The sequence below is a fragment of the Poecilia reticulata genome, chromosome 9 (assembly GCF_904066995.2).
Source record: "Poecilia reticulata chromosome 9, P_reticulata-male-v2, whole genome shotgun sequence".
Classification (NCBI taxonomy): domain Eukaryota; kingdom Metazoa; phylum Chordata; class Actinopteri; order Cyprinodontiformes; family Poeciliidae; genus Poecilia; species Poecilia reticulata.
In genome coordinates, this window is record NC_088838.1 from 25950066 (window position 1) to 25977150 (window position 27085).

The window sequence follows — 27085 nt, forward strand, 5'->3', positions numbered from 1 at the left end:
TAAATAAATTTGAACACCATCATTTTTCTACTATTGCGCCACTCGTCTTAGTTGCAGCATTTTGGCCCTGTTGTGTTAATTCTGATTCATTCTTTTCGCAGACATTCTTCATGTGTTTTTGGTTGAGGCACTAGACGCTTGTACAACTATTTCCTCCGGATTTGTATGATGTAATTTTTGCTCCTGCTTTTTGACTTTCGGATGGTTGTGGTGATGTGTAATCGTGGAAACAAGCCGTTGTTGGTTTTTTTTGTTTTACAACTGGTAGCAGCTAATTAGCATCTAAAAGGTTCGACTAAAACCTCGACTCTGAGTCTCTCAGAGGAGTTGATAAAAAAAAAAAGAGGTTTTGTGGATGCAGAACCACAATCAAAAAGAAACCATCATGTTCGCGACTACATGTCTCTGCCTGGATCAACAATATAGACAGAGAGTTAAAGAGAAGTGGCAAAAGCAAATGAGGTGGATTAGCGGCGCTTGCCAACAATTGATGGTATCATCCTGGACATGTTACCGTGCAATATTATCTCTGTTGCCCACAAACTGAGCTCTTGGTATGTCATGACACTCATGAGACTGTTGTACAAAAACATTCTTCAGTCAGAGGCATTTCCAGATTCACTGCAAGCCTGACTGCTTCTGGATATCCTTCCCACAGCATCATTATCCACAACTCTTTAGAAGATATTTGGATGAATTCCTTTGGAATAAATGAAGTCTTTATGAATTTAATTCAATGACAATGGTGTCATTTATGTATAGACATTTTAGTTTCTCTAAAATACCTTAAAGCTACTTTTAATTTCCCAGCTAACTTCCCCTGTAAAGTTTTCCAGACATTTTCAGTAACTTAGCAACCCTGCTCTTCGCACCATATTGTCTACAATATACTCTCATAAAGCTAAAGCTGTTGTGTTACAAAAGTAATTCCTGCACCACAATGTGCATACTTTTTATATCCATTCATGTACTTAGATGTAATAATCATTTCTCATGTGTTTCTGGTGTGCATAATGGCTGTCCGGTCATTAATAGATTCCCAGTGTTCTCTTTAAGTGTCACTCATGGGGTAAAAACCCCAGAAATGTGGGAAGGCCAGACTTGAGGCTGGCGTGGGGTTGCACACATTTCCACTGTTATATCGTTAATAATAAATCTGACTTGTTATGTGGTTTCACAAAGCGAGGGCCATGTTTTTATGGGTACACTCGGGCTGCACATGAGGCTCCTGGAACTGTGACAAACAAGCCTGAATCATTGTGAAGCATTTTACTCAGTTGGTTAACTTCCTGCTCTTTCTTCAGCTGCTCCTCTTTAACCACATTTTTTTATTTTTTTATTTTGGGTTGAACTCCTCTCATTCATCTGGACTTTTCTGATTATTATTTAGGGTATCGGATTCCCACAAGACGGTTTGGTGAATTAATAAGAGGAATGGAGAGAAAATGACCCATTCAGGTAACCAGGTGTTTCACTCAGACTACTTCTAAAGACGTTCATGTAGGAATAGGTCGACATCATCTTTAAACCCTTAAACATCATATTAGTAAAGACAAGTGACATTAATTTTATAGTGCTTCTTCTGGAATACCTGTACACGTAAGTGGTAGACTTAACATGTTTCAAATCCACATTAACAGCTCAAAATGCAACATTTGTTTTCAATTTCAAAAGTTTAATTTCAACCTTGGACATCATGATGCACAGCTGAATGCACATATTTTTGATTTTGGTGAGCAGACGACATGAGAAGTCTGACTCTGGTTTAATCCTTGGTTAAGAAATCCATATGTGCATTGAAGCAAACAATTTCACTTAGTTCTCCATTCAGGTACAAAAAACAAAACAAAACAAACCCCCCCCCTTAAAAAACAAACAACCAAAAAAAAACAAACATGATGACTAAACAACCTGCTGATTTTTTTTAGCGTTATTCTCAGAGATAACCCGACACTCGTGGCACAGTGAAGGCGACTCTTCCTAAATGATACGCCGTTCACTTGAAATGACATCTGAGATAAAAAAGCTCATCGAGCGGCAACGGGAATGTGGAGCAGAGTCGGGTTGGAGCTGCTCGGGACGAGGTGGGGGGTGTACGCGCGATAAACAGCAGACGGGGGTTGGGGGGGGGCAGGGGGGGTCTCCAGACAGTTGGAAGGCATTAGGGTGTCGGACAGGGACTTGTCAGATGCAGCTGTTGCTGCGGCTGATTGATAGTTTGTATTGGGGCATGATGAGAAACTCCAGTCACCAGCTAGTGTTGAGAGGTTATGTCAAATAGAAAAAGGAAAGGAAAGAAGATGCAGTACAAATAAAATAAAAACAAATCTGACATTGCTCAACACTAAAAAGACACAAAATTAATTACATTGCCCCACGTTGTGGCTATAACCAGCTCAGTCAATCAACTTTTCTTTCTTTCTTTTTTTTTGGTCTTTGATTTGAGACATACAGACACTTCAAAAACAAATCAGAACGCTGCTTTACGAGATTAACATACAGAAGCTATAAAATATAACCTAAATCGCACATTTATAAAAGCCCTCAGACTTCCTCCCAGCGTTGCTTTCGGTCACTCGGTTAGTAGTTTGTACTCGTGTGCGGTTACACAGCAAATTGCTTGTTTGCATCTACATAATACTCCATGAGATACTCAGACTACGCTACTCGGATTACAGGTAACTACCGTACAGAACACAGGGCTTCAGGCTATGCACTCCCTTCACACAACAACATGTGTTGTTGTAGAGTCAAAGGAGAAGCAGACTTTACAGCATACAGTACTTCTCAATGGAAAAGAACATCAACCGTGCTCTCTCAAACATCTTGCAAAGCAATTAGTGGAGATGCTAAACATATCAATCTGGGCTCCACTTAGTTTCATGTCTCTGTGGGTGTGTATGTGTGTGTGTGCTTTAGAGTGTGTGTTAGTGTTTAATGCTGACTACAGACTTTCTAAATGTCCTAAACGCCTTTGATCACATAACAATGGCACAAACAGTAGTAAACAAGGTTTCCATTGTTGGCAGACTTCAGAGACTTTTCTCTGAGTCTGGGTGGCTCTAAGGGTGGCTCTCTTCTGTCAGTCTGCAGGGCTCGACTGATGCCCTGGTTCACTATTCCGATGTGAAAACCGAGACCGCGGCGGAGGGAGGACAACATACAATATTCATCACAAAGAGTGGCCGACATCTGTTGCGTTTTCCTGTGTGATTTGTGTCTGTGCTTGCTCAGGTGTGTGGAAGTGGGCACCGGCAGGACGCGGCGGTCGGCAGCCGCTGACGTGCGTTAACATCATATCCTCGCCGGCTCCGTTTCCTTGTCCTCCAGTAGGCCGATGAGCTGACCAAAACTCTCCTTCACTGACTCCATGTTGTCAACAGTGCAGCCCTCCAGGATCCATCGCTTTCCTCTCGCCAGCGGCTCCAGCTCAAAGTATTTCTTTATCTGCAGACAGAAGTGCAAGGAGATCAAATTACACCGTTCTGTCGCATTAAAAAGAGTCAAATAATTGATATTAGGGCTGGAGTTAATTATTTTTGTAATCGATGAGTCTGATGATTTTTCAATTAACCACTTAACCTCTTTTAATACAATACAAAATATATGTACAAATGCAGATGCAGAAATAATTCAATTCTTTGTTTTTTTTAAGAAGATGAAGATGTAATTGCCAAAAGCACAATAAGATAACAAAGAATGCATATACAGTTAAATAAATGCTGAAATAAACTATTTCTGCTTCACTTAACATCAATGTAGTGTGGGGCTGATTTATAGATTTTTTTTTTTAATTAACCAAGTAATAATTTTGCAGAATTTGAACCAGGTGAAGCTAAAACTATGCAATTTGAGGAGCAGTGGGTAGAACATATTTACATGCCAAGAAGTGTTTTCATCCAATATATAAAGTGTATATTTTTGTTCAGTTGTTCAGGCTTAATTTCAGCTCTGAGTGTTTTTTTCAATGGGTTTATTTTAGAGTTAGTAAATGCTAATTAACGATTATTTGATGAGTAAAATAGTCAATTATTTCAATAATTGATTAATTGCAATTAATGTGATTGTGTCTGTTTTTAAAGACAAAATAATATTCGTGTAGTAATCTTCTAATGAAATGCATCAGAGGTACTTTAGTTAAAAGACATCTTTCATCTCAAAATGTAATATTTTTCCAGACTTGCATTTCAAAATATCAAAATGTTTCCCTTTTCCAAACTGTAAGAGTTGTATAAGAAACAGGACTTAAGGTGAACAGCATCGATTTTCTTCCTAAATATTTTATCTGGTTAAAAACACACAATACACAATTCCAACATTTTCCATCCATTTTTCAGTTTTATCTTTTTTTATTATTTTTTTTTATATTCTGGGCTTTTACAAACACAAGTAATTGATTGATTTTAATGTTTGTGTGTTTCACAAATCAATCAAAGAGTACAACACTTCCAATTTAGCAGTGCAGTAAAAGAAACTGTTTTATTTATTTCATTGCATCTAGATCAGTGGATCTTAACCTGGGATCGATCGAACCCCAGGGGTTCGGTGAGTCGGTCTCAGGGGTTCGGCGGAGCCTCTGCCGCGGAGGTAAAGACACACTTGTGTAAAGTCGTGATGACGCGCCGCTTTGCCATCACTTGCTGCAGAGGATCACGTTACATTGCTTAGCCAATCAGAGCTGCAGAGGAGCCTTGATTGAAGGAGCTCCACTCTCAGCATGGATTTGAACTTGTGTCTTTAATTACTTCAGCAAAGCTCACAGTTTTTACCAAATTCTGTAGCTTTCGGTGAACTTCTAAATCTTCTCTTTAGTCGCATCTTTTCGGGGTTGGTACTGCCTCTAGTGGCGTGAGGGTGGTAACACAACTAATATAAATATGATTATTCTGATTATAATATAAATATAATCAGAATACCGCAAAGTATTTCTTATTAATTGTTCATTCTCTTAAGAATATAGAGCTAATTAAATGATCTAAACAAGACCTTAAAGTGGTTCCAGTTTCTCTCGATGGCCAGCCTGTTTAAACTGTGGCACATTTTAAATACCGTGGGTCATTCCTGGACAGTCAGCTCAACTTTGCTGAAAACACTGACTATATTTTGAAGAACTGTTCTCAGAGACTCTACCTTTTAAGTAGACTTAGTGATCCTGGGGTGACCCAACTAGACTCTAGTTAGGGGTGACCCAACTAGAGTCACCCCTGAGTCTTGAATTTGGGGGAAAAAAATCATATTTTATTTATCACTACAGAAGGGTTCAGTGAATGCGCATATGAAACTGGTGGGTTCGGTACCTCAAAAAAGGTTAAGAACCACTGATCTAGACTAACTACAATGAGATTGGAGTCTACACCACATTCAAGTGAAGAACCATGGTTTTAGCTTTAAACTGTGATCTGAAAAGTTGCAAAATGGACATTTTTCAATTTTAGAATGAGTGCACCGGGAGCATTTATCTGTTCGTTCTTGGGACAGCAAAACAAATTTTATAAAAATGTAAGCCATGCTGTGACAAATTACACAGATGTAAAATATAAATCAAGAGAAAAATCAATTTGTTTTTTTTTTCTTTACACATCTTTTTTGCTCATCCCAGAAAATTATAAAGTCAATTTCCAGACTATTGAACACTGTACAGGGACCCTGGAGGTAGAAGCTGGCATGAGGTTTAATGAAGTTGAGTAAAATAAAGTTTAAATAAGACTAAGATGTTTATATCAATGTCACCTCATCTCAGCCAATTAGGAGTTAAAATCAGCTTTGATTTCTGCAGACGTGTCTTGACGACGATGTAAACTAACAAATAAAACCAACACAGTCGAACAGATGAGGACTAAATGAAACAAAGCAGCCGCTTCATGTGAAAAATATTTGGCATGTTGGCTTGGCACTGCTCTGTGTAACGGTTGATTATAAAGTTCATATGTTGGCTTTTGGCAGCTCTTGACAGCAGGGGAGCAGGAAGGTTTGTGGAGGAAGCAGAACCAGCTGTTAGGTAAAAACAAATCTCAGGCAGAGGGAAACAATGTCCCAGACCTCCACTGATCGTCCTGCATGTTGTGAGGGAATTTGACATTTTCAAGCTGAGAGTAAAAGAAGGTTTTGCTCAAGCTATCTCCTCCTGTTTGCCTGATGACAGGTGACAAAATGTGCAGAGACAAATGTTTGCATCAGAGCAAAATCCTAAAAACTGTCTGAATAATTTAGCAGTATGTCAAACTTTTTCATGCATATTTTTAGAACTATTTGGGTAACACTGTAGTTTTGTATAATAGTGTAGAAGTCATAAATAGAAGTAGTTAGCAGAAATTAAAATAAAACAAAAAACAAGATCAGAAAATTTATAGTCCCAAAAAGCTCAATTTAAGTATTTCAAGACACTTTTAGAATCATTCTAATTCTAATTTGAATTATTTAAAAACACAACTTAAACAACTTTGTCAACTTAAAATGACATTTGTTACTGCAAAAAGTGCTTGTTTTCGCCTTTATTATCACACCTAAATGTTTTAGATCATGAAAGACTTTTTAATATTCAACAAAGATAATTCAAATAAAGCTGTTTTCAAATGATGAGGCCATGTGGTGTTTGCGGATCTTTAACATTGCTGTGGATAAATTCTGGCCTCTTTGCAGAATTGTTTTAATTCAGTTACATTGAAGAGGATTTGGCCATTAACATTCTGCTTAAGGCTATATAGTCTTAACCACAGACTTTGACTAGGACCCTGCAAAATTTCAATTGTTTTCCCAGAGCCATTCATTGGTGGACTTCATGGTGTGCTTTGGATCATTGTTATGCTGCATAACCCAAGTAGAACAGAACAACCATAAATTGCTGAATTCATGGTTGCATCTGTTACGCCAAAGTAGACAGATTCTGTAGAGGCAAAGCAGCTGGAAACAGCTACCTTAAAAACATTTTGAACTGGTTTCACGATGTTCTTTGTCTGACATGCTGTAATAGTTTTATGGCAATGGATTGGTGCAAAGCTTGTCTAGTCAGTCCACAGAATATCTGCCCCCAAACAGTCAGGATTTATTGTTGAACCATAAACACCTGGGGTTTGCTGTAACCCCAGGTGTTACAAAGATGACCTGTAAGAGTTGTCAGTGCGCTCTGAGTAACTGTGGTCTGCTGGGCATTCCTGAGAAGGTCTCCCACTGCCTCATGTTTCCCCCATCTGTACATAATTTCACTTTCCAATCTATACTTGAATTTGTTTTTGTTTTTTTATTTAGAATATGACATATTGTTTTTATAAAATCTTCTGGCCTAGTTCATGAAGTCAGATGGATTGTATTTTAGTGATTGTTTTTTAATATACAGAGATGGTAACAGGGTCTCTAACGAAGTTAAACTCCACTTTTCAAAAAATAAATCTTAATCACAATAAATGTATGATTTAACAAGGGAGCAATCAATTCTCATAGATTCTCAGGTTGTCTTGTTTATCGCTTTCTAAATAAAATATTTTTTGGGAAACTGTTCTTTGAATTTTACTGAGGTTATTTAGATTATCAAAACTGGTTTGATAATGTGAAATATTTAATTTGTACAAAAAAAGAAAAAAAAAAGAGAAAAAAACAGAACTCTGAGGAGTAAATACTTTTTCGAAAGTGTCACAAGTACTTTTGTTCCACAATATAAAATGGAATACCTATACCAGAGGAAGAAATTATGAAAAAAAAATAAAAATAAAAAATACACAAAAAAATACACCAGCATATTCCTCAAAAACATTGATGGCAGAAGCCACAAATTAACATTTTTACATTTTTTTTAAGACCTGCTATATAATATCTGGCTGTATTTAAAACTCTTTAAAACTGAAATTTATTTAAGATTCATAAAATGAGTTTTTTTCTCTCATTTTCAGCAAATTGAAAGCAAGCAGAATTCAAATCTGGTCCTTTAAAGCAAGCAATAAAATGTGTGTTTTATTTGGTTTTTGTTCAGCAGCATGGAATTGAAGAAAAAAAAAAAAAAAACATTTTTGACAGCACATTCTTCTGAAAAGCAGATGTATACCAGCAGAATACAGCAAAGACCAGGAAATCCACATGGACACCCATCACACAGCCAAATGACTTTTCAACATCAAGTGAAATTGCTTTTGTCTAGACTGTGCAGTGCTGTCTAGCTGTGCCATGGTGTGTGGCATGAAGAGGATGGGAAGGAGGAGGAAGGGGGATGTATTCTTTGTGTCTGCCTAAACCCAGCCAGCCGTGCCAGCGAGTGGGAGAGTGAGTGCCGTCTCTGCCCCCCTGAGCAGAGTCTGTGTTCGGGTGTAATGTGAGTTTAATGACAGATTAAGTCACCTCAGCCGCGTTTGGCTCAGAAGCCTGGCTAGAAAGCTGAGTGGACCCAAACAGTGTTAACAAATCTGTCTGGGTAACTTGAGCTGCCCTAGTCCAGGCTCTAGCCCCAGACCTGGACTGCAGACGGTGTGGCTGGCTGCCTGTCTGGCTGGCTGGCTGGCTGGCTGGTTGGTTGGTTGGTTGGTTGGTTGGTTGACTCGTGTGCCTGTAACCAAGGCCCTCTTCTGGAAGACACTGGCCTCTGCACTGACAGACAGTCAAAAGGCCAAGAGTTACGTACCTCTGTGTGCAGGCAGGCTAGAGCTTCTCTAACTTCCCCTGCTTGAATAATTGGCTGGCGGTACGTATCTGCCAGCCTTCTACAGAACACAACTAATGATACTGTACAACTCAAGAAGCTGGAGTGTTAAATAATTACTTGATTAGTTTAAGCTTACAAAGAGTGACTTTGCAAGGGCAGGATTTCAATGAGAACCCAAAGATTTAAATCCTACAACAGACTGAGAGGACACGTTGTTAAAATCAAGCCTCAGTTTTTACGTGTCTGAAGGAACCCCATGACCTAACAGCCGGTGTCTACCCACTCCGAAAGTCAACAAGTGACGCCCAAACCAGTTTCCCTGAGATTAAGTCCTCCTAAGCACACTTATGCTTGCTTAAGGAATTGCGTGAGGCAGCAGGATGGGTAAGCCAAACAAGACCTGGGTTGCCAGATGGCTTCGAGGATGACCATTAGGTCATCCAATCTAGCTTCTTCTAGGTCATACAGTCCATGTAGGGCCTTACAATGCACATGGAAGAAAGAGATTTATTCATAGATAAAGGCGTCCAAAACTTTAAACTAATCTCTGATAGTAACAAATTGATTTTAGAGACATTAAAGTCAAGAAAATCCTCACAGAAGGTAATAAAGGGAAACTACTTTACTAAGCGAATGTTTAGAACCGGCAAAAGGTTTGAGATTTGACATATTGTAATTCTGTTTTAATCTCTTTAACACCAGAATACTAGTAAAGTTTGGCAATGCAGAAAAAAGTTATCTACAAGTTATTGTCACATAAACACCTGACTTCAAAGAATGGGGTAGAGGTGCTAGGCAACCTGGCAAAGTATGTCAAGTAACCTAAATATGTAACTGGGGTATCTGCAGGACAGCAACTGAAATAAACTTGGCTGAGGACTGTGTAAGCTTCTTCAAGAAATATTTAAAACTGTCATCATAAATTTTACAAGCGTATTAAAATAGTCAACCCAGAAATGACCATGGTGGAAAACGGGTCTGTGGAAAATGTCTCCTCATTAGATATGCATTGTTTGGTTCGATAGTTTGTGACCCAGTAACTGCATGGTTAGTCAGCTAAGCTTAAGCTCCAACTGTGGCAGGAATACCTCAGACTTCTTAAGATGGCAAAGGGGCATGCATGGCACGTGCTTTCAGTGGCTCCATCACTTATGCCAGATTACTTCATGTGACGGCCGCAGTCGGCATCATGCCAAGTCAAGAGGATATCCTGGCAGAATTAAAAGAGTTTTAATAGTTCTCTACAGAGCTCTATTCTGGCCATCTGACTAACTAAGCCAACCAGAGACAGGGGGCAGAAAAAGAAGTCAACAGGCAGGAAGCTCATTTATAGATTTAGAGGTTATATGATGATGTCTGCTGAAAATACATGGGAAGAATAGACAAATCTCAGACCAAGAATGTGTTGCAGGGCCCATACGTCTCTGTTCTTGATTCTGACAAACAAAATCAACTTTCCTTGCATCCCAGAACCAACTTCAAGCATTAAATTATCCCAGAGCACTTTATACAACATGCCTCCAATTCCATAAAATAATAAGGCCCTAAGAAAGTCTAATAAGCGTACTCATGTAAAAGCCCTACATTACAGGGTCAACTGTCAAGAATTGTGTTTTATGTCAAAGGTTGATGTACACATTTGTATGAAACTAAAAACTTCACAAAGATCTTAACATGTAACCAGGCATCTCAGCATTTAGCAAAACCTGTACCTCAGTGGTTAGGCAGACAAAAATATCTTGTAGCTTCCTTTTAAAATGGAGTCATCTGAGGATATTCAGGAATTTGACCAGCTAGTCTCCTGAAAACCTTCTTTTGGAGTTTCCCCAGGCATGTCCCTGTAAGAGGGGACCTGTTCGGTCTAATATTTACCAGAATGAATTAGATGGAGATTGTAACTAGGCTTTAGATAAAGTGACAACTTGGCAATCTGTGGTGCCACAAGATTTTTTTTTTATTAAGCCAAAACCCTAATAACCTTGAAACCTCGGAAGGGCCATGTATGTTTCCAAGTCAGATTTGCAGAAATATTTGTGATGAGTAAATTTTGAGAGTAACGGCAGAGACCAAAGACAATAGAATGACTAACATACCATGTTCAGGTTCATACTCATAAAAGCTCCCACTATGGTTCAGTGGTTTTGTGTTATGTTCACAAACTTGGGAAATCTAGAGTTAGTTCTTGCAGAGTGTAACAGTGAAGCCAGATGGAACAGATGCATATTAGCTGGACAAACTCCTACGGCAGAAAGATATTGCGAAAGAGACCTCAATGACGTCTACTGTCAGCTCTTAATTTCTCATTTGGGAAAAGCTGTTTTGCTGAGTTGAGCTCTGCTAAACGCCTTAGGTTCCAAAAGCCTAGAAAAACTGCCAGGGCTAAATTGAATCACAATAAGCAAAAATCCATTTCTTTTGAAATTATAAGATTATAAAATGATTTTTAGAAAATGTTTAGTTGTAAGAATTTTCTTTTTCAAACTTGCTTAGGAGTTAAAACTAAGTAGAAATGTGACAAACATTCAAGACGTAACTTAAACCAAACTTGCCTGACAAAGTGAAGTACACCAAATGATCCTCTAAAGCTAGACACCATACAGAGATCCAAAGAAATTCAGGAATAAATGAGAAAGAATTGAGAATGATTAATTTGGAAAGGGTTGCAAAACCATTTCTAAAGCTTTGGGACTCCAGTTGACCACAGTGAAAGTCTTTATCACAGAGATGAAACCTCCCAGGAGTGGCACAATTAACCCAAGAGAGCTGCAACGACTCATGCAAGAGGTCACAAATGATTCCACCACAAGATCAAAAAAACTGCAGCCCTCACTCTCCTCAGTGAAGGTAAGAGGTCATGCCTCCACCATAAGAGAAATGGCCTACATGGCAGAGTTAAGCAAAAAGAATATTACGCCCGCATCTAAATTTTTCCAGAACGCACCCTGATGATCCCCAAGCCTTTTGGGAAAACATTCTTTGGACTGAAGAGAGAAGGTCTGTGTCCTGTTCAGTTTGTTGTAATAGTAACACGGCTTTTCAGAAAAATAATATTACACAGTAAAATGCGGTGATGGTCATCCAGCTCTTGAACGCGTCCACACACCTGAGCAAACACAGAACTATAAAATCGTGCTGTCTACCAAATCATCCTGAAGGCCATTAATACAACATGCTGCAAAGATGAGTTGGACAAAACTCCTCCACAGCTGGATAAGACTCAATGAAAGTTATCTCAAACGCTTGATTGCAGAGTTGTTGATGTTCAGGTTAGCTGAACCAGTTATTAGGTTTATGAGGTGATCAGTTTTTTTCACACAGAGCCATGTGTGTTTGCATTTTTCCTCCCCCTCAACAATAAACACCTTCATTTAAAACTGTATTTTGGGTTTACTTGTGTTGTCTTTGACTAATATGTAAACTGATTTGATGTTCTGAAATACTAAGGTGTGACAAACATGCAAAAAAAAGGGGGGGAATTAAGAAGGGGGCAAAACCTTTTTATACACCACTAGATGTCCAGTGATCACTTGTTTCCTTAGCTTTACCATTGTGTCAAAGCCTCACAGTACAAGGAAGCTATATGACTGGGAAGAAAGCATTAGTGGGTCTGTCCACAAGGGAAAGTGGCATACTCAAATATCCAAGACAATCAATTACGCCATCCCCTGACATGCTGGCCCCTGTGAAGATATCAGTCACTTGGAAAGTGGCCCACACTGGCAGCTACATTGAAATGGAAGGGTAATGTGAGATCCCCTCACCTTATAATAATGTTCTTTTGTTTGCTTTTCCGGATAACCTAAAGAGTCTTAAAGACATCAGAGGGCCTGGAGGTCCCCAGGAGAGGAACACTTAGGAAGCTCGTGAAAAAACAAACACTGCACCACAAACTGACAGAGGTGTCAAATGAAACGACCTACTGGCCAGTAAGTAAAACTTAAAGCCTATTTAAGCACGAGTGTAACACCTTCAATTATGGACCAAAGGTTTTGCATCTTAGGGGATTACTGTCAGAGGTCTTACTCAACATAGATAATGACTTGATCACCTGTTCAGTGAAAGTGTTCCCTTTGGTGGAGGTACTGAAAGAAAGAGCACCACCTTTTGGTGTTTTCTCTAGTTAACTTACCTCTGATTAATTACTCTCATCACATAGAGTAATTAATCAGACTGACTTAGATGTTATGCTGTGATTCATCAATCAAGGCATTACAATCTTCTCACAAATATAAAACTTTTCTAATGTGTTAACTAACCATAAAAAAAATCTTAAAAATTGTACTTCAAAATGATGAGAAAACATGAAGAAGACATTTTAGACATTTTTAATAAAACAATTTTTTTTTTTGCCATTAGGCAAAATCTGATTACATTTCCAAAAGTATTGGTGATTCGCAAAACTACCTTAAAATCTGCCAGATATTACAAACTTTTTTGAATATTCAAATTTTCCTCTGGGATAAATTATGTTTCCTAAACTTTGTCAAATCTAACTTTTTAATTGAGTTCACAAAACAAAATCAAATAATGAAAAAAAACAATATTTCTCCAATAATATATCCAACTACTTGAAAATCATATTGTAATGAGGTGAACAAGACTTCTGCTGTAGAATAGTGATGTGCATGAAGCACAAGTTTTCACAAAAGCAGAATATCTGAGGTCTCTAAAGTCAAATATTTGCTATATATTTCCAAAGTACGGCCTTACAGCAGCTTGTATGTTCAAGCTCCATATGAGCTACTATGGAGAATCCAGTTTAGTCAAGTAAATTATACATTTTCCCAAACTAGAAATATCAAGTTCAAAATGTTTGTTTTTAGTTAAATCTATGCAGAAATCCAAATTAATGGCATTAGTTAACTGGGTTACAAACTGTGTCTTGAAAACAGAAAAGCCTGGATAAACTGATTTTCTGTTTCTGCATAAATATCTTAGACCAGGACATGTATTTTCAGTCCTACAATGTAATAGATTCCTGTGGCACCTTGTGATGTGAGTGCTGCAAAAAAATTGTCTTTGCATTCTCTTCAATTCTGCAACATGATTATAATGTCATTCTATTTAAAGAAGTCTCCAAAGTGTTTCTACATGTGTTCTGACAAAAAAAAAAAAAAAAAAAAAAAAAGGATAGATAATATTTATCAGATTTGAGCTCCCCTTTAGTGGCTTCTTGCTAAATCTAAAAACAGAATTCAAGATTCTTGGCCTATTATAAAACATGCAATGCATTTGTAAATGAAGAAGCATGACAAGAGGAAGGGCATAAGTTTCATTTTTCATTGGCTGTGGAAATCAACTTGGAAGGCCTTGGAAGTATGTAAAAAGAGTTGTGGCTGCCCTGCAAGCCAAGTCCCTGTGTCACAGTAAAAAGAAAAAAAAATATATGAGGAGCCTTTAGGATTTACTATTCTGTTCCACACAGGTGAGACCGCGGGTTCTCCCTTGGGTTCACCTTGGTGCGGGTTCAAAGTGATTCACTTGCAGAATACTTTGCTTCAAAGGGAAATATTGGCTGCCAGATCAGATCCGTTCTCCCAGGTGCTGTAAATCAAGGATACACAAGAGACACCAACAGCTTTCTACAGCAAGCTAAGTGGAACAATGCTACTGCATTTATTCTCCACAATGATGTTCTCTACTTTTATAGTAAAGAAAAAAAAATGTTTAGAAGATGGGGATGGAAATAGATTATCATCCCTTCAACAGAATGTAGGATTCTAGACTTTAATAGAAGAAGGTAGCAAGTGACACATAATAACTTGTCATCTGGTTCAGCAGATTCCAACATTATTGTATGGTAACTTTTCTGTTTTTCTTCTGCATATTTCTGTTTTTTAAGTTAGCAGTTTTGATTAATCTAGTAGCAAACAAAAACCTTTGTATTATGTGAAATTAAGAACAGCTAAATATTTGGAACTGAACTAAATTAAATATTTTTGTGTTTATTTTCATTGATAAACTGTTCACTGAGACTGCAAATGAGCTTTACATAAAATTGTTCACATCATCTATAATATAAGACAAAGCTAACTCACAAGGTTATATATCTTGCTAAATAGTTACTTGTAAGTTATTTTTGTCTTATTTTAAGTGTACTCAGATATTTGCTCTAGAAACCAGACAAAAATACTTGGTATAATTCTGTGTTTTTGCAATGCAAGTTTTAGTTTAGAGAGTTGAGGGCAATAGGGAAAGATTTCATGCTCTCACCAGCTTAAAATGAAAAACACTTAGCAGATTCAGTGTCTTGGCATTGCTGCTTCACCATTATTTGACCCATTACAATAAAAGATTTAAGAGAATGGGACATGTGCGCAGACGGAAACAGGGTGCCCATGTTTGTCCTGCCGTATTACACATAAAGTAACTCAATTTATTAAAGGCCAACAGCTCCATGACAAGGAACATCTGGTCTATGGGACTTGAACGGGTGAGCTGGCATTCTGCCCGCGCTCCCTGCTGTAGGGGCCAATGTGCTGGCACCTTCACTTGAGCCCGCCCTTTCTGTCCTCTCCTTCTCAAGGAGCCTGCCGTGCTGTGGCAGCCCACACAGAGGGCCCTCAAAACCCAGGAGGTCTGTCACAAGCCACCCCTCCTCCTCGGTCTCCACCCCTTTCACTCCAAGGCCCCCCCCTTTTCACGCTCCAGTCCTGACAGTTGACCAGCTTGAAAGCTGCAGCAGGGTCCTGCTTTAGCACACAGCACGCGGCACTACAATCAAAGTGCTGCTGCTCTTCTGCAGTGATTTAACCATGCATTGGGTTGGACTCTGAAAACACATTCACACAAAACCACCCGTACTAATACTAATAATATACAATGGGGGTCTCAGAAGTTTAAAATCAACGTTTCTTTGACCTTGTTTTCTGTAACATACTTTCTTACATTAGGTAATTTCTATATATATGGATTAGATTTTTTAATAAGATATTAATCTATGGCATTTTGACGAATCCCTTGCAATATTACTATTGTGCACGCTGATCCTATGATAAGGATATTTTTTTGAGCCGCTCTCTTTAAGTAGCTCTCATAGTTCATAACAGATGTAATGAGAAGCTTCCTTGTCTTGGTTAATATGCATGTTCTCTGATGTGTTTCCTTCCCAGGTTCAATGCTTGGCTCTGTTTTTGTTTGTGCTCTAAACTAATGAATGGATGAGTGAAATTTATGCAGTGATATGTTGATCCAGTTTGGGATTTTAATAGTGTGGCTCACAGTTCCTCACAATTTTGTGGTTGAAGCTGACCGGTTCTGACTTAGATGGAAGGATAACATTACCAATATTTAATCTTTAATTGAATTAACAAGAAGTCAGAACGACTTAATTTCATTATTTCCACAAATTCTGCAAGACAAAAATACAAAAAACTTCTGAAACTTTTTTTTTTGCTAAAATTTACAGATCTGAGGAGCTTTTTGAATATAAATAGCGAACTGGAGAGGGTCATTGAAATTCAAAGTTTCCCCACGCTGCAGCGAATGTTTGAACTTCTAATAAAACGTGACAGCCCTAATGGGTGATCCGAGCGATATAATGAAACCGCTGCCTTTGTTCATAACCCTCAGCCCATGATAAATTCCAGCACTTTTGGCAAAGTCCAATAACTGATGCAGTCTTTGTATATGTGCATGTGTATAGTTCTCTATAGTCTGAGAATGAAAGGCAGAGATTAAATGTTTTTTTTTTCAGCAAAATGTTAATATTTATAAATGAATAATTTGGTCCATGGAGGAATTGCTACTGCCTATTAATTGTCACCAGAAAGTTCACACAGATTGGTAATAAGAAACTGAAGTTGAAATGACCTAACTTTGAAAGGAGATAGACGCAACTCTTCCAGGATCCCTGAATTTGGAAGCCAGTGCCATGGTATCCAACTTGAGGGGGAAAAAAAACTGTCATTTTGAGTTGTGAAAAGAGTACATTTCAATAGATGAAAACCTCAATGGAAGAGAACCCCCGGAGATTCCCAGCGTTTGATCCATGTGAGTCAGCACTGGATCCTGGGGGTCAGATCACATGCTGAATAGGCTTTTCGGAAGTCTTGTTCTAGCTAGTGGCGGCCGGTCGTCCGACCCTGCTTGACCAGCAGACAAAGGGAAGGCCAGTATCCACAATTGGGGTGGGGGCGTTCCTTTCTCCTCCAGTGGAAAGTCCTGTCCTGAATAGGGTCTGGCAGCCTGAATTGCGTTCCACGTCGATTTTGAGAGTGAAGACCCGTTGGGGTCAGGGTTCAGCGGCATTTGACGCCGGCTATGGGAAAAGGCGTGCACAGTGCCCACACAACCTGCCAACTGCCCTCTCACCCAAAGTGCCCCTTAACCTCCCATGGGGACGGACCACCGGCCCAGGAATGACAGGACGAGAAAGGCTGTATGGGTGGGAAAAGGAAAGAAAGTGGAGATCAAGGTGGGCGGGAAGAGTGCACTGGCAGGATAGACAAAGATGTAAGAGAGATAAACCTTCAAAGAAATCAGGAGATTCTAAGTAACTTCACATATTGCGCTTCCAAGGTCTCACACATTCTCAAGAGGGTAATTATGCATCTTGACTGATTTTCCAACCCTTGCCTCCCAGGCCAGTATGGAGCAAACACTTGGTACAGGTCTGTAAGATCTCTTATGACACTAAGAGCATGCAGTTCTTTCTCGTAATCAATCACAGACTACACATGAAAACAGAAGTTGATAGGCACTGTGGAAGTGTCTGTCACAGGATCTTTTATTATCTATATTTACAAGCTGAACCATCTGAAGACACAATGTTCTTTTTCTCAGCTGTGAGTGGGGGGAGACTTAGAGAGAATGTGTAGAAATGCCAAACACAAAAAAATCCCACAAAACAGGTCATCTATTCTGTGTTTTCAGGTGCTTAGTAAACGTCTTCGTAACCCTTGAACTTTTTAACTTGTCGCAACCACAAAATTCAACATAATTTATTGGGTATTTATATGACAGATAAACATAAAAATGTCTTTCCTGAAGACCGACAGTTTTATTTATTCCTATTTGTAAACTCACTCAGGTTGGATTAAGAACATCTGAGAAGAGGGATTCTCAAGTTTTGCTGCACACTCCAAAAATGGCCTAGTCAAAGTCCAAGCATAAATGAAACATGAACATGCTCTGATCTAAGCCATTCCTTCAGGTTTTCTATGCCAAATTGACCAGTTTTTATATCCAACTCTATCAAATCCACTTTTACTATACCTCCCGAAGAAAGGCGTCCATACAGCAGAATGCAGCCACCACTATGTTTCATCATGGGGACAGTGGACAACATTCATTTCAACTGTAATAATAAAATTTCAGCCTCATAATTATTGCAGTTCAAAAATAAAAGCAGTTGTACATTTCCATGTTTATAAACTGAAATTGGGGTTCATTTCTGCTTTTGACCAATGGGAATCTATCAAATATGTAAGAGAAACAGATTGCTGTGACAATAATGGTGCTATCATAAAAAAACAAATAGATTCATCCACCCGAGTTGTGGATCTCAGCAGCTTTTCCAGAATTACAACGAGCCACTTGGCTGCTTCTTTTGATAATCCTCTCCCTACCTGGCCAGCCAGGTTAGCCGTAATTTTCCCATGTTGAGATGATGCAATCATGCATTACTTTGTCTTGGACATAAAATTGAAGTGTATAAAAAACTTCAAGGGCTATGAAAACTTTTAAAGTAATTCTAGATCGGCACACTTGCAGCATAATCCCCATTTAAAGAATGATGAGGACATGACCATTAAGATGGACTCTGGGATCTCCAACATGCAAAATGCATAAACCATAAACTGCTGTGATGAAACAAAACTGTAACAGTTCTGATAAATTACTCTCACGTGTGTGAAAAAAAACCCTAAACCTGTTGAATCTTTGACAAACCTAACCCTCGGGACTTCCCCCAAAAAAGTTTAGACAGTGCTCAGACAAACTGTTCTAGGTTACCTTATTAAATTATTCAACTTCACAAAGAGGAGCAATGCTCCAAGACTGAAGGGCAGACTGTCGCTAACACAGCTTAATTGTTAAAGTCAAGTGTTCTGTTGGAAAACCAAGCTGTCAACGCTGCCTTTAACAGGCAGAAGAGAGTCATCTAACTGCACATGGTGAGGCCACAGGCTCGCTGGAGACACCTCTTAAAAAACTATCACGCGCTGCTTTACATGGAATGTCACACTTCAGGGTGCCATACAGTTCACCTAATCAACTGACAGCAGGCAACAGCAAACACGCTCACAGACAGTACCGGATATTCCACAGCTTGTGCATAATAACTACAAAGATGTCGGTGTCTGATAAGGTGCTTCATTTAGAGCACGTTCTGGAGTTTTGGAGAGCTTCTCAAACATGAAAGTGCTGCCCTGGAAACTCGGTTCCACTCCCACCCGGTTCCAGTTCCTACTGTAAGTAATTACTTGTATTTTTCAGAAAAAATAACACAAATCACATTCATAAAAAGCACCTAAAGTCCAAACAGGAAGATAAAAATTACTCATAAAACTGAACATCAAAAGGAAGGCAAGGACCAGAATGGGAAGTTCACACTTGAACTAGCACTTGTACTTTACATATCTAGAGGAAAGGAATGCCCTTACTTAAAAAGCCAACACCTTGTAAAGAGGAAAAGAGGCCCTGGGTGAATTTGTTTAGCCTGTCAGGCATGAGATGCTTCACATATATCCTAAGAGTGCAAAAATATTTGTTTTTATTTGTTTTGAGGATTAAATTATAATCAGGGCTTTTACATATTTTTATTATAAAATATTAAACCTTCTACAATTACATTTTTAAAGAGGTGTATTTTACTTTTTTGTGTACATGGTTCAGCCTCAGTGTACTCTGATCTGAATTTTACAAACTTAGTAGAACAATTTTTGTTCACAAAAGCCACCTGTTATAGATCAAACTACGTGGATTTTTATTAGATAATAAAAAAAATATCATAAACTTGATAACAGCTTCATAATCTCTAAGTAACAAAACCCCTAAAGCACTTTGTTATAATTTCCTTATGCTTAGGAAATGATACAATTTTCACCTTTTTGTTTTGTGAATAGTTTTACATTTAATCCCTATCTTGAGATAAGAACTTTAGCTTAATGTCTTAAGTATCTTATGATAACATATCATAAGATATGTTATCATAATTTGTTAATTTGTGTATTTAAACCAAGAAATAATGACAATTTAGCTGGTCAGGGTGAACCATTGAGCACAGATTTATTTACTATAGTTTTCCAGAAAATATCAGCCTATTAAAAATATATATTCAATACATGCACTTAATACTATGTGGGTGCTACCTTTGCACACTGAATCAGTGATCAGTGTGAAAGTGATCATTCTGCGGCTTTCAAGTTCATCAGTCCATCCTAGGTTTTATGAGTCAAGAGAATTCACTGGAATATCTGGTCATTACATCAGGTATTGGTACTGTTCAGACTTTGGATATTTGCCAGGTTCTGCTAGAAACTTCACACTAGACCTCAAACAACTTGGATTCTGAGACTCAGCTGTTTCTTCAGACTCCAACACCTTAATTTTTCATATGAAATGTAAAATTCTGATATCGTCTCTTGTTCAGAAGTGGCTTTGCACAAGGAATGCGACACGTGTAGCCAATGTCCTTGATATGTCTGTGCACCGCCTCCTTAATCACTTAATAAAGCCTCAGTCCAAACTTGGTTTTATAACGCGCTAGGCTTGAAAATCCACTTAAAGTTGAGTTTGTGTTGTTGCTTGTGCACCGTTTTTTCTGGCAGAGTTTTTCATTCCACTTAACTTTCCGTTATTATTCTTGTCTACAGCCCTTTGTAGTACAACCTATTTCTTTAGCAATGATCTTTGGCGGCTTATCCCAGAGGCTACCAATAACTCTCTGTAGAACTGGTTAGATAATATTTTTGTATTAAAAACTATTGGTTTTATTTATTTTATTAAATACTCACATTTTCTGAGAAACTGAATTTCGGGTTTTCATTAGTTCTAAGCTACATTTGTCAAAATCATGAAAAATAAATGCTTCAAATATGTCTCTTTGTAATGACTCAATAAATGATTTAAGTTTCACTTTTTGAATTTAGCCACTGTACTACTCTGCGACATTCTACCTGCACGTTTTCCTTTTGGATTGGGGTCAATATACATACAGAATGCGGTCATGGAGCCATTTAGCACTTGAGCTCAGCAAGGGCACATGCTCCTCGTCCACTTTTCATCTGTGGCCAGCAACTCACAAGTCTGGCGTTAGAGAGGGGAGCTGGGGGTGGGGAGGGCTGGTATGCTGACCAGCTTCAGTCTAGACGGCTCAATACGCAGTTGACTTTTTAAACCCGCTTGTCTGGAAAGAGAGCAGACGTGAGGTAAGGGGTGGGGGGCGAGCAGCAGCAGAGAAGTGGCAGTGGTGTATTTTGCCCGCCGTAGCCACTGGCAGGGTAGATTTGTTCCGAGTGAGCAAAGAGAGGAAAGATAACACGAAAAAAAAGGAGTGCATGAGCAGAAACGATGGTATAAGAAAAAAAAATACAATAAAGAAAGGGAGAACAGGAGGAGACAGCAGGAGAGGGTGTTGGAGAGAGCTATCGGAGTCACTGGCTGTGGCTCCATTGTCAAGGTCAGTGAGCTGCGGAGCCCCCTCCACGCCCCTGTCTGCTCTCTTGCTGTTCATCCCCTTTCCTCCAGCACAGCACCTCCATCACTCATCTAGCCAGTCGGCATACACAGAGGAAATATGATCTAAGTGATAGCAACACTATTCCACATACAGCTGAAACTATATATTTACATACACTGTATTTAAAGACACACAACCTCCTTTTTCTCACCATGTGACCAAACTTTTCCAGGATTAGGTATAATTCAATTATTCGTAGCAAATTTAAAAACACTCAGGGATAGAATTTTAGGTTACATAAACTGAAACTAAAATGCTTTTAAATGATTTGGGAAAGCCTAAAAAATGAAGTTATGACTTTGTACACATTCAATAGCTTAATTTACAGCCTCCAGTTTTTTAGAGGTTCAGGTATGTTCCTGCTCAGTGAATGAGACGGGTTCAGTGTCTCAGAAATGACAAGGTAAGACTTATCATTATCCTCAAATAAATAAATCACGAAGAAGCCATTACTTCAAAAGCAATACTAATACACAGCATACAGTCTCCAAATGCACTCTTGGAACACTATTCCAGTTGTGAAGTATGGGGGTGGCATCTTCATGTTGCTGGAGTTTTTAGCTGCAGGAGGGACTGGTGCACTTCACAAAATATTTGGCATCATGTAGAAAGGACATTGTGTGGAAATGTCCTTTCCACACAAATGGAGATGTTACTAACATCTCAAGACAGCAGACAGGAAGTAAAAGGTTTTGCAGAAATGGGTCTTTTAAATGAGCAGTGACTAAATGGACCGCCAAATTAAGTTACAAAGTGGGTTAGGGACAACAAAGTCAGTGTTTTAGAGTAGCTATCACAAATCCCTGATCTCAATCCTGTAGAAAAGCAGAGAGGAAATGGGTCACAATTGTACCAAACTAATCTCAGAAGTTTGTGAAAGGATAAACAAAGCATGGGACCCAAGTCAGTTTAAAAGAAAAATTCTACCTCATACTATATGTCCACTTCTAAATTTACAATCTGTCAAAACATTGCACCTCTTGTTATTCTGGCATTTGGGAAATATAAATAATTTTGGTAATCCTGACTAAGTTTAAAGAGACTATGCTTGCTTGTTGCAAGCATAGTCTGATTTAATGTCAGACATTGAGTGAAAAATGCCTTTTTAAATATATTATGTGGTTTCAACGGTAGATTTTATCTATTAGTGGGAAGGATGATATCTGTATTTAATAGGCAGCCACGTAGCTGTTTAATGAACAAAACACACCAGTGCTTACACACATTAATGCAAACACTGTGGTCTCTTTGAAGATGCCGTTTTTATTTGAATGTTGCAGCTGGACTTCAGAGTTTAGGACCCATTTATCTTCATTTGGCACCCTTAAGAAAGCCTTTATTAGGGCATTTGTAGAGTTTAAAATGTTTTTTGAAATGCTTGCTGCAATTCAGTTGCAGTATTCGTTAGTCACAGCTCTTGCCGGTCAAACCGAATAAAATTATTTGACAAAACACAATGACCTCATCCTTCCAAGACTGGCAAAGAGCCTCTGTTGAATATTTCTTAATTATTTTTCTGCAGAGAAAAAAAGAAATATGATTCTGGCTCACTTTTAGTTTTGCAGCATTATTACTTATCTCTGAAGGGAAAAGCATTTAACAAACCTGCAGCATTCTGTTACTGATTGTCTGTAATTAAATTTAGATGAAAAGATGGAGGCAGGCCATACCCAACAGACCGCCCTTGCAGTGATTAAGCACTGACCACAGCTTATTCCGGCGATGAGGTATGTGAAAAACCAAAGGGCGAGCCAACACTACGCTGACACGCTGTGCAGCGTTAAGCATGGCATCGCTTTTGTCATGAATATCAGTGATTAGATGAGCTGAGCAATCAGGCCCCCCTCTGGGCGCGTTAATATCACCAGACCTGCCTCGTTCCAAAAAGAAAAAACGGAAACGGAAACAGGAATAAGGACGCCCATCTTTACACGCCACAATGACTTGTGAAGTAAAGTTTTCCCTTTTTATGAAACTTTATGAAACACCTGTCAGATAGCAGTAAAAATTGAGAACCCGATGGACAACAGACATCCATAGACACCACCCACAGCATTTTATTTCTCTGGACATAAAATAATTTGGTCATCAATAGCTTTGTGAACTGTACAAACTTCAGCTCTTTAAAGTTCACATTCAATTTCTTCAGACCGTTATGTGATGAACTCTAACATCTGACATGTTGACCTGGTCTGTAAAACCTCTTGGGCTAGCATTTCCCTGATTGACAACCTTCCTAATAGTTTCCCATTATTATTGCTTCAAATGTATTGGTCAAATGACTTTTACCTTTTTCACCACATTGAGTTAGACCTTTCTACTGTGCACCACAGCTTAAGAAATAAAGCTCGATTGACTGCTCATGTTCGCCTTTTTTGCTGTATGTTCCATCCCAGCAAACTGAAAAAAACAAACACTTGCTTTACAGAGGTAGCCTCTAAAATCCTAAAGAAACAGGGAGTAGATATGAATTTTTTCCGCATGTATCGTCTCCATTTTGGCTTCAACTCTATTTTCCCCACTGGATGGATTAAGTTATTGATGTTTTTGACCAGCCACCAAACATAAATTCTCAGAAAAACAACAGATAGAAATCTCTTTTTACCTTAAAACACCTGCAACTTGCAAATTAATCCTAACATCCCCACTCCCCTCTCCATGTGTGCAACTTAGCATTTTACCCGGAGCACATAAAATTCTTTAATAAATCATCAAATAGACTTTAAAAGGACTAGAGAGGCTGCCATGCACAGCATTTGTTATAAAAAGGTTAACAGAGCAGAGAATGTGCCAAAACACAAGTGATATCCAACTTTCATCCTGATAATTATTCCAAATGAGTTGGCAATATTTGGACATTTCCACTCAGTAATGACGCAAGTGAACGGCAATGCAAGGGGTGATCTTAACAAGTTAGTTAGAGCCATTTGGTATTGCAGTTGCTCACACTCTGCTGCTTCTTTCTCGAGGCTCACTGATTGGCTCGTACCTGTGCCTCATCTTCAACACAGCCAATCAGCATCTACTGGGTAATTCAGAGCCACCAGCGTCAGAGGCCACAATGACACACAGGCACCATGTGCCAGACGTTTGACGAAAGTTTCAGACACTGGGCGCCACATGAGTCACTGAGCACAGCCACCGCCCATGTGTGCCAGGACCTGCGAGTTCACCATGTGTGAAAATGTGACAGAAGACAGTGGTTGACTAGCCACTTCCGTCCTGGACACTGCCCAGCGCAGTTTGAACAAAAGTTAAGATGGCATATTCTGAAAAGGCAAATGACTGCAGTGGACAATGAAAATAGAGAAATGCTTAGAGGAAATTATTAATCTAAAATCTTTGGAATTTTGTGGACATACATGTCACTTTTGTCTCGACAAAAATACTCTTTATTGCTCTACAACACAGGGGTGAATTCACTTCTGTCCCCAGGGATATATTAAATATGATTTCAGTGATTCTTGAGAATAGGGACAAAACAGGTCCTATGGATAAAGCACAAAATCTGAATAAAATATACACAAAATATAATTTTTTCTAATATCTGACTAAACTAACCTGGGTCATGTGAGCACAACAATGTATATTTTCCAGGTATTTATTTTAAACATTGTAGTTTGTGGATGATGCCTGTAAAATCCCTTGTCCAGGAGCAGAACTCAATATATTATAATAGTTTAAAACAATTAAAGAAATACTAAAATCATATAATATGACAATTAAGTATAAGTAGTCATATAAATAATTATAAAGGTATCAATACATTGAATTAAAAATATTTTTTTATTTATTTTCCAACTCCATTGAAATTTCTCCCTAGTTTTTGTCAACACCGTCAGAAATTAAAAGAATGTAAAAAAAATCAGGCATTATTGGGGGGCACCAGAACTTCTGAGGACCCCATTACCTTTTCCTTTCTCTTCCTTCGCTAAGAGGGCTAGTTAGCTCTGGTTAGCTCATGTTATTCTTTAGTTTTTTCTTCTCTTTATTCCTAAGTTGCTCGTCACAACCATGATGTGTCAACACCATAACTAACAATTTACAAAACTTTGATGAAATTTTGTGAAATAAAAGCTTAATTTTGGTATATTATAAAGATTTCATGGACATGATGAGCTACAACATGGCCTCCTTCAGAATAACATCATATACATTGAGGTAGTTTGGCATTTTGTCAACACCGTCAGATGTCAACTCCATCAGTTTTTGAGACTCTTTCAGTGAAATTGTTGTCAAATCTCACTTAAATGTGCAATTAATTCATTTTAATGTATTTTACATAAATTGCATTACTTAACATGTATCAAGTTTTTCATTTTACTCACTAGTTTGTCACCACCTTCAGTTCTGTGTCAACGCCGTCATGCAGCGTCAACTCCGTCAAATGGACTTTTTGTTGTTTTTTGTTTTAAATAGTATTTATTTTTGTTTCTTGAGAAACATTTGTCTGTAAAATGAGTAAAAATATCACTAATAGGGTCATTAAAAAATTATTTTATATTTATTTTTGTCAGATGGTGATGACAAACGTCTGGGTCAGGTCGATTAAAAATGTAATTTTTAAAAATAAATGTTGAAACTGGGATCCTGTACCTTAGTATCTTTACATTTCCAAAACATTATTTGTCATATTTGCATACATAAGGTAGAGAAATAACAACAAAAAAAAAGATGGGAAAATTAAACCCCATTTTGTCCCTATTCTCAAAAATCACTGACTTGCGAAAATGATTTTAGTCGTTTAAAACCCTACCTTGCAGAAGACAAGTTATTTTTGGCAAACCCAAAAATTGGTTCTGGAGGGGTTTCAGTAACCACGCAGTTTTAATAGGTTTTATAAATTGTACAAGTTTGAATGTTTTAAGGTTAATACATCTTGATGTTGGTTGGTCTTGTGTTGAATTCAATGGAGTAATCAATGTAGACCAATCAACCTTGTCTGACTACAACTACAGAACTCTGTGTCATTAAGTATAAATCTAAACTACTGTATGCAGCAGATAAGAACAGAGAGCAAGACTTAACATATGGTTAATTTGCCAAGTTGTGCAGCAAAAGAATCTTAGAGCAATTCTGAACTGGCCGTTTTTTACAAACTAAATAATGGCCAAAATAAAAAGGTGAAGTAGTTGTAACTTTAAAGTGACCATCTGGATGCAGGAACACAGAGTTCTTGTGTGGAAGGAGAACATGCTGCATCTTGGGAAGATTTGTCATATTTCAAACAAAACATCAATTGTTTTGCCAACTTTGTCTATTACTGCAATAGATACATTCCAGCAATAAATCCTTTTATTATCAATACATTTGCTGAGTTAATATCTCCAAATGTTTAGACCAGGGTTCCTCACACCCAGGCCTCAAGGGTCGATGTTCTGCAACTTTTAGACGTATCCCTGCTCCAACACAGCTAAATCAAATGACTGAATTACCTCCTGAGTACGTGGTGACGTCCTCTTGAGTCCTGCTAATAACCTGATTATTTGACTCGGGTGTGTTGAGGCAAAGACACATCTAAATGTTGCAGAACACTTGACCTTAAGGCTTTGATTTGCAGATCCATGGTTTAGACCATCTGGCAGGGTCTAAATACTTGAGATTTATTGGTTTATGGTTTATTTTTAAAGATTACACATCAACCTGGTAACTTTATTTATTGATTATACCCCTCATTTAATTACATAACCCTAATGGGTGCATGTTTAAGTTGCAGGATTGTAGCTCTCAAGGATTGAAGTTGGACAAGCCTGATTTACAGTCACGGCTGTCCTTCC

The 27085-nt window shown here is 38.3% G+C and overlaps 1 protein-coding gene across 3 annotated transcripts in view; it reads right to left on the bottom strand.

Annotated features, from left to right (window-relative positions):
* Positions 1-1654: 1654 nt before the first annotated feature.
* The window catches only part of arl15a (ADP-ribosylation factor-like 15a), a 113672-nt gene continuing 88241 nt past the window's right edge, over positions 1655-27085 (bottom strand). For all 3 annotated transcript variants that reach the window (XM_008418092.3, XM_008418094.2, XM_008418093.3), the window contains exon 5: positions 1655-3447. In XM_008418092.3, the coding sequence (XP_008416314.1) occupies positions 3295-3447 (153 nt within the window). In that variant the 3' untranslated portion in view covers positions 1655-3294. The remainder of the gene's footprint in view (positions 3448-27085) is intronic.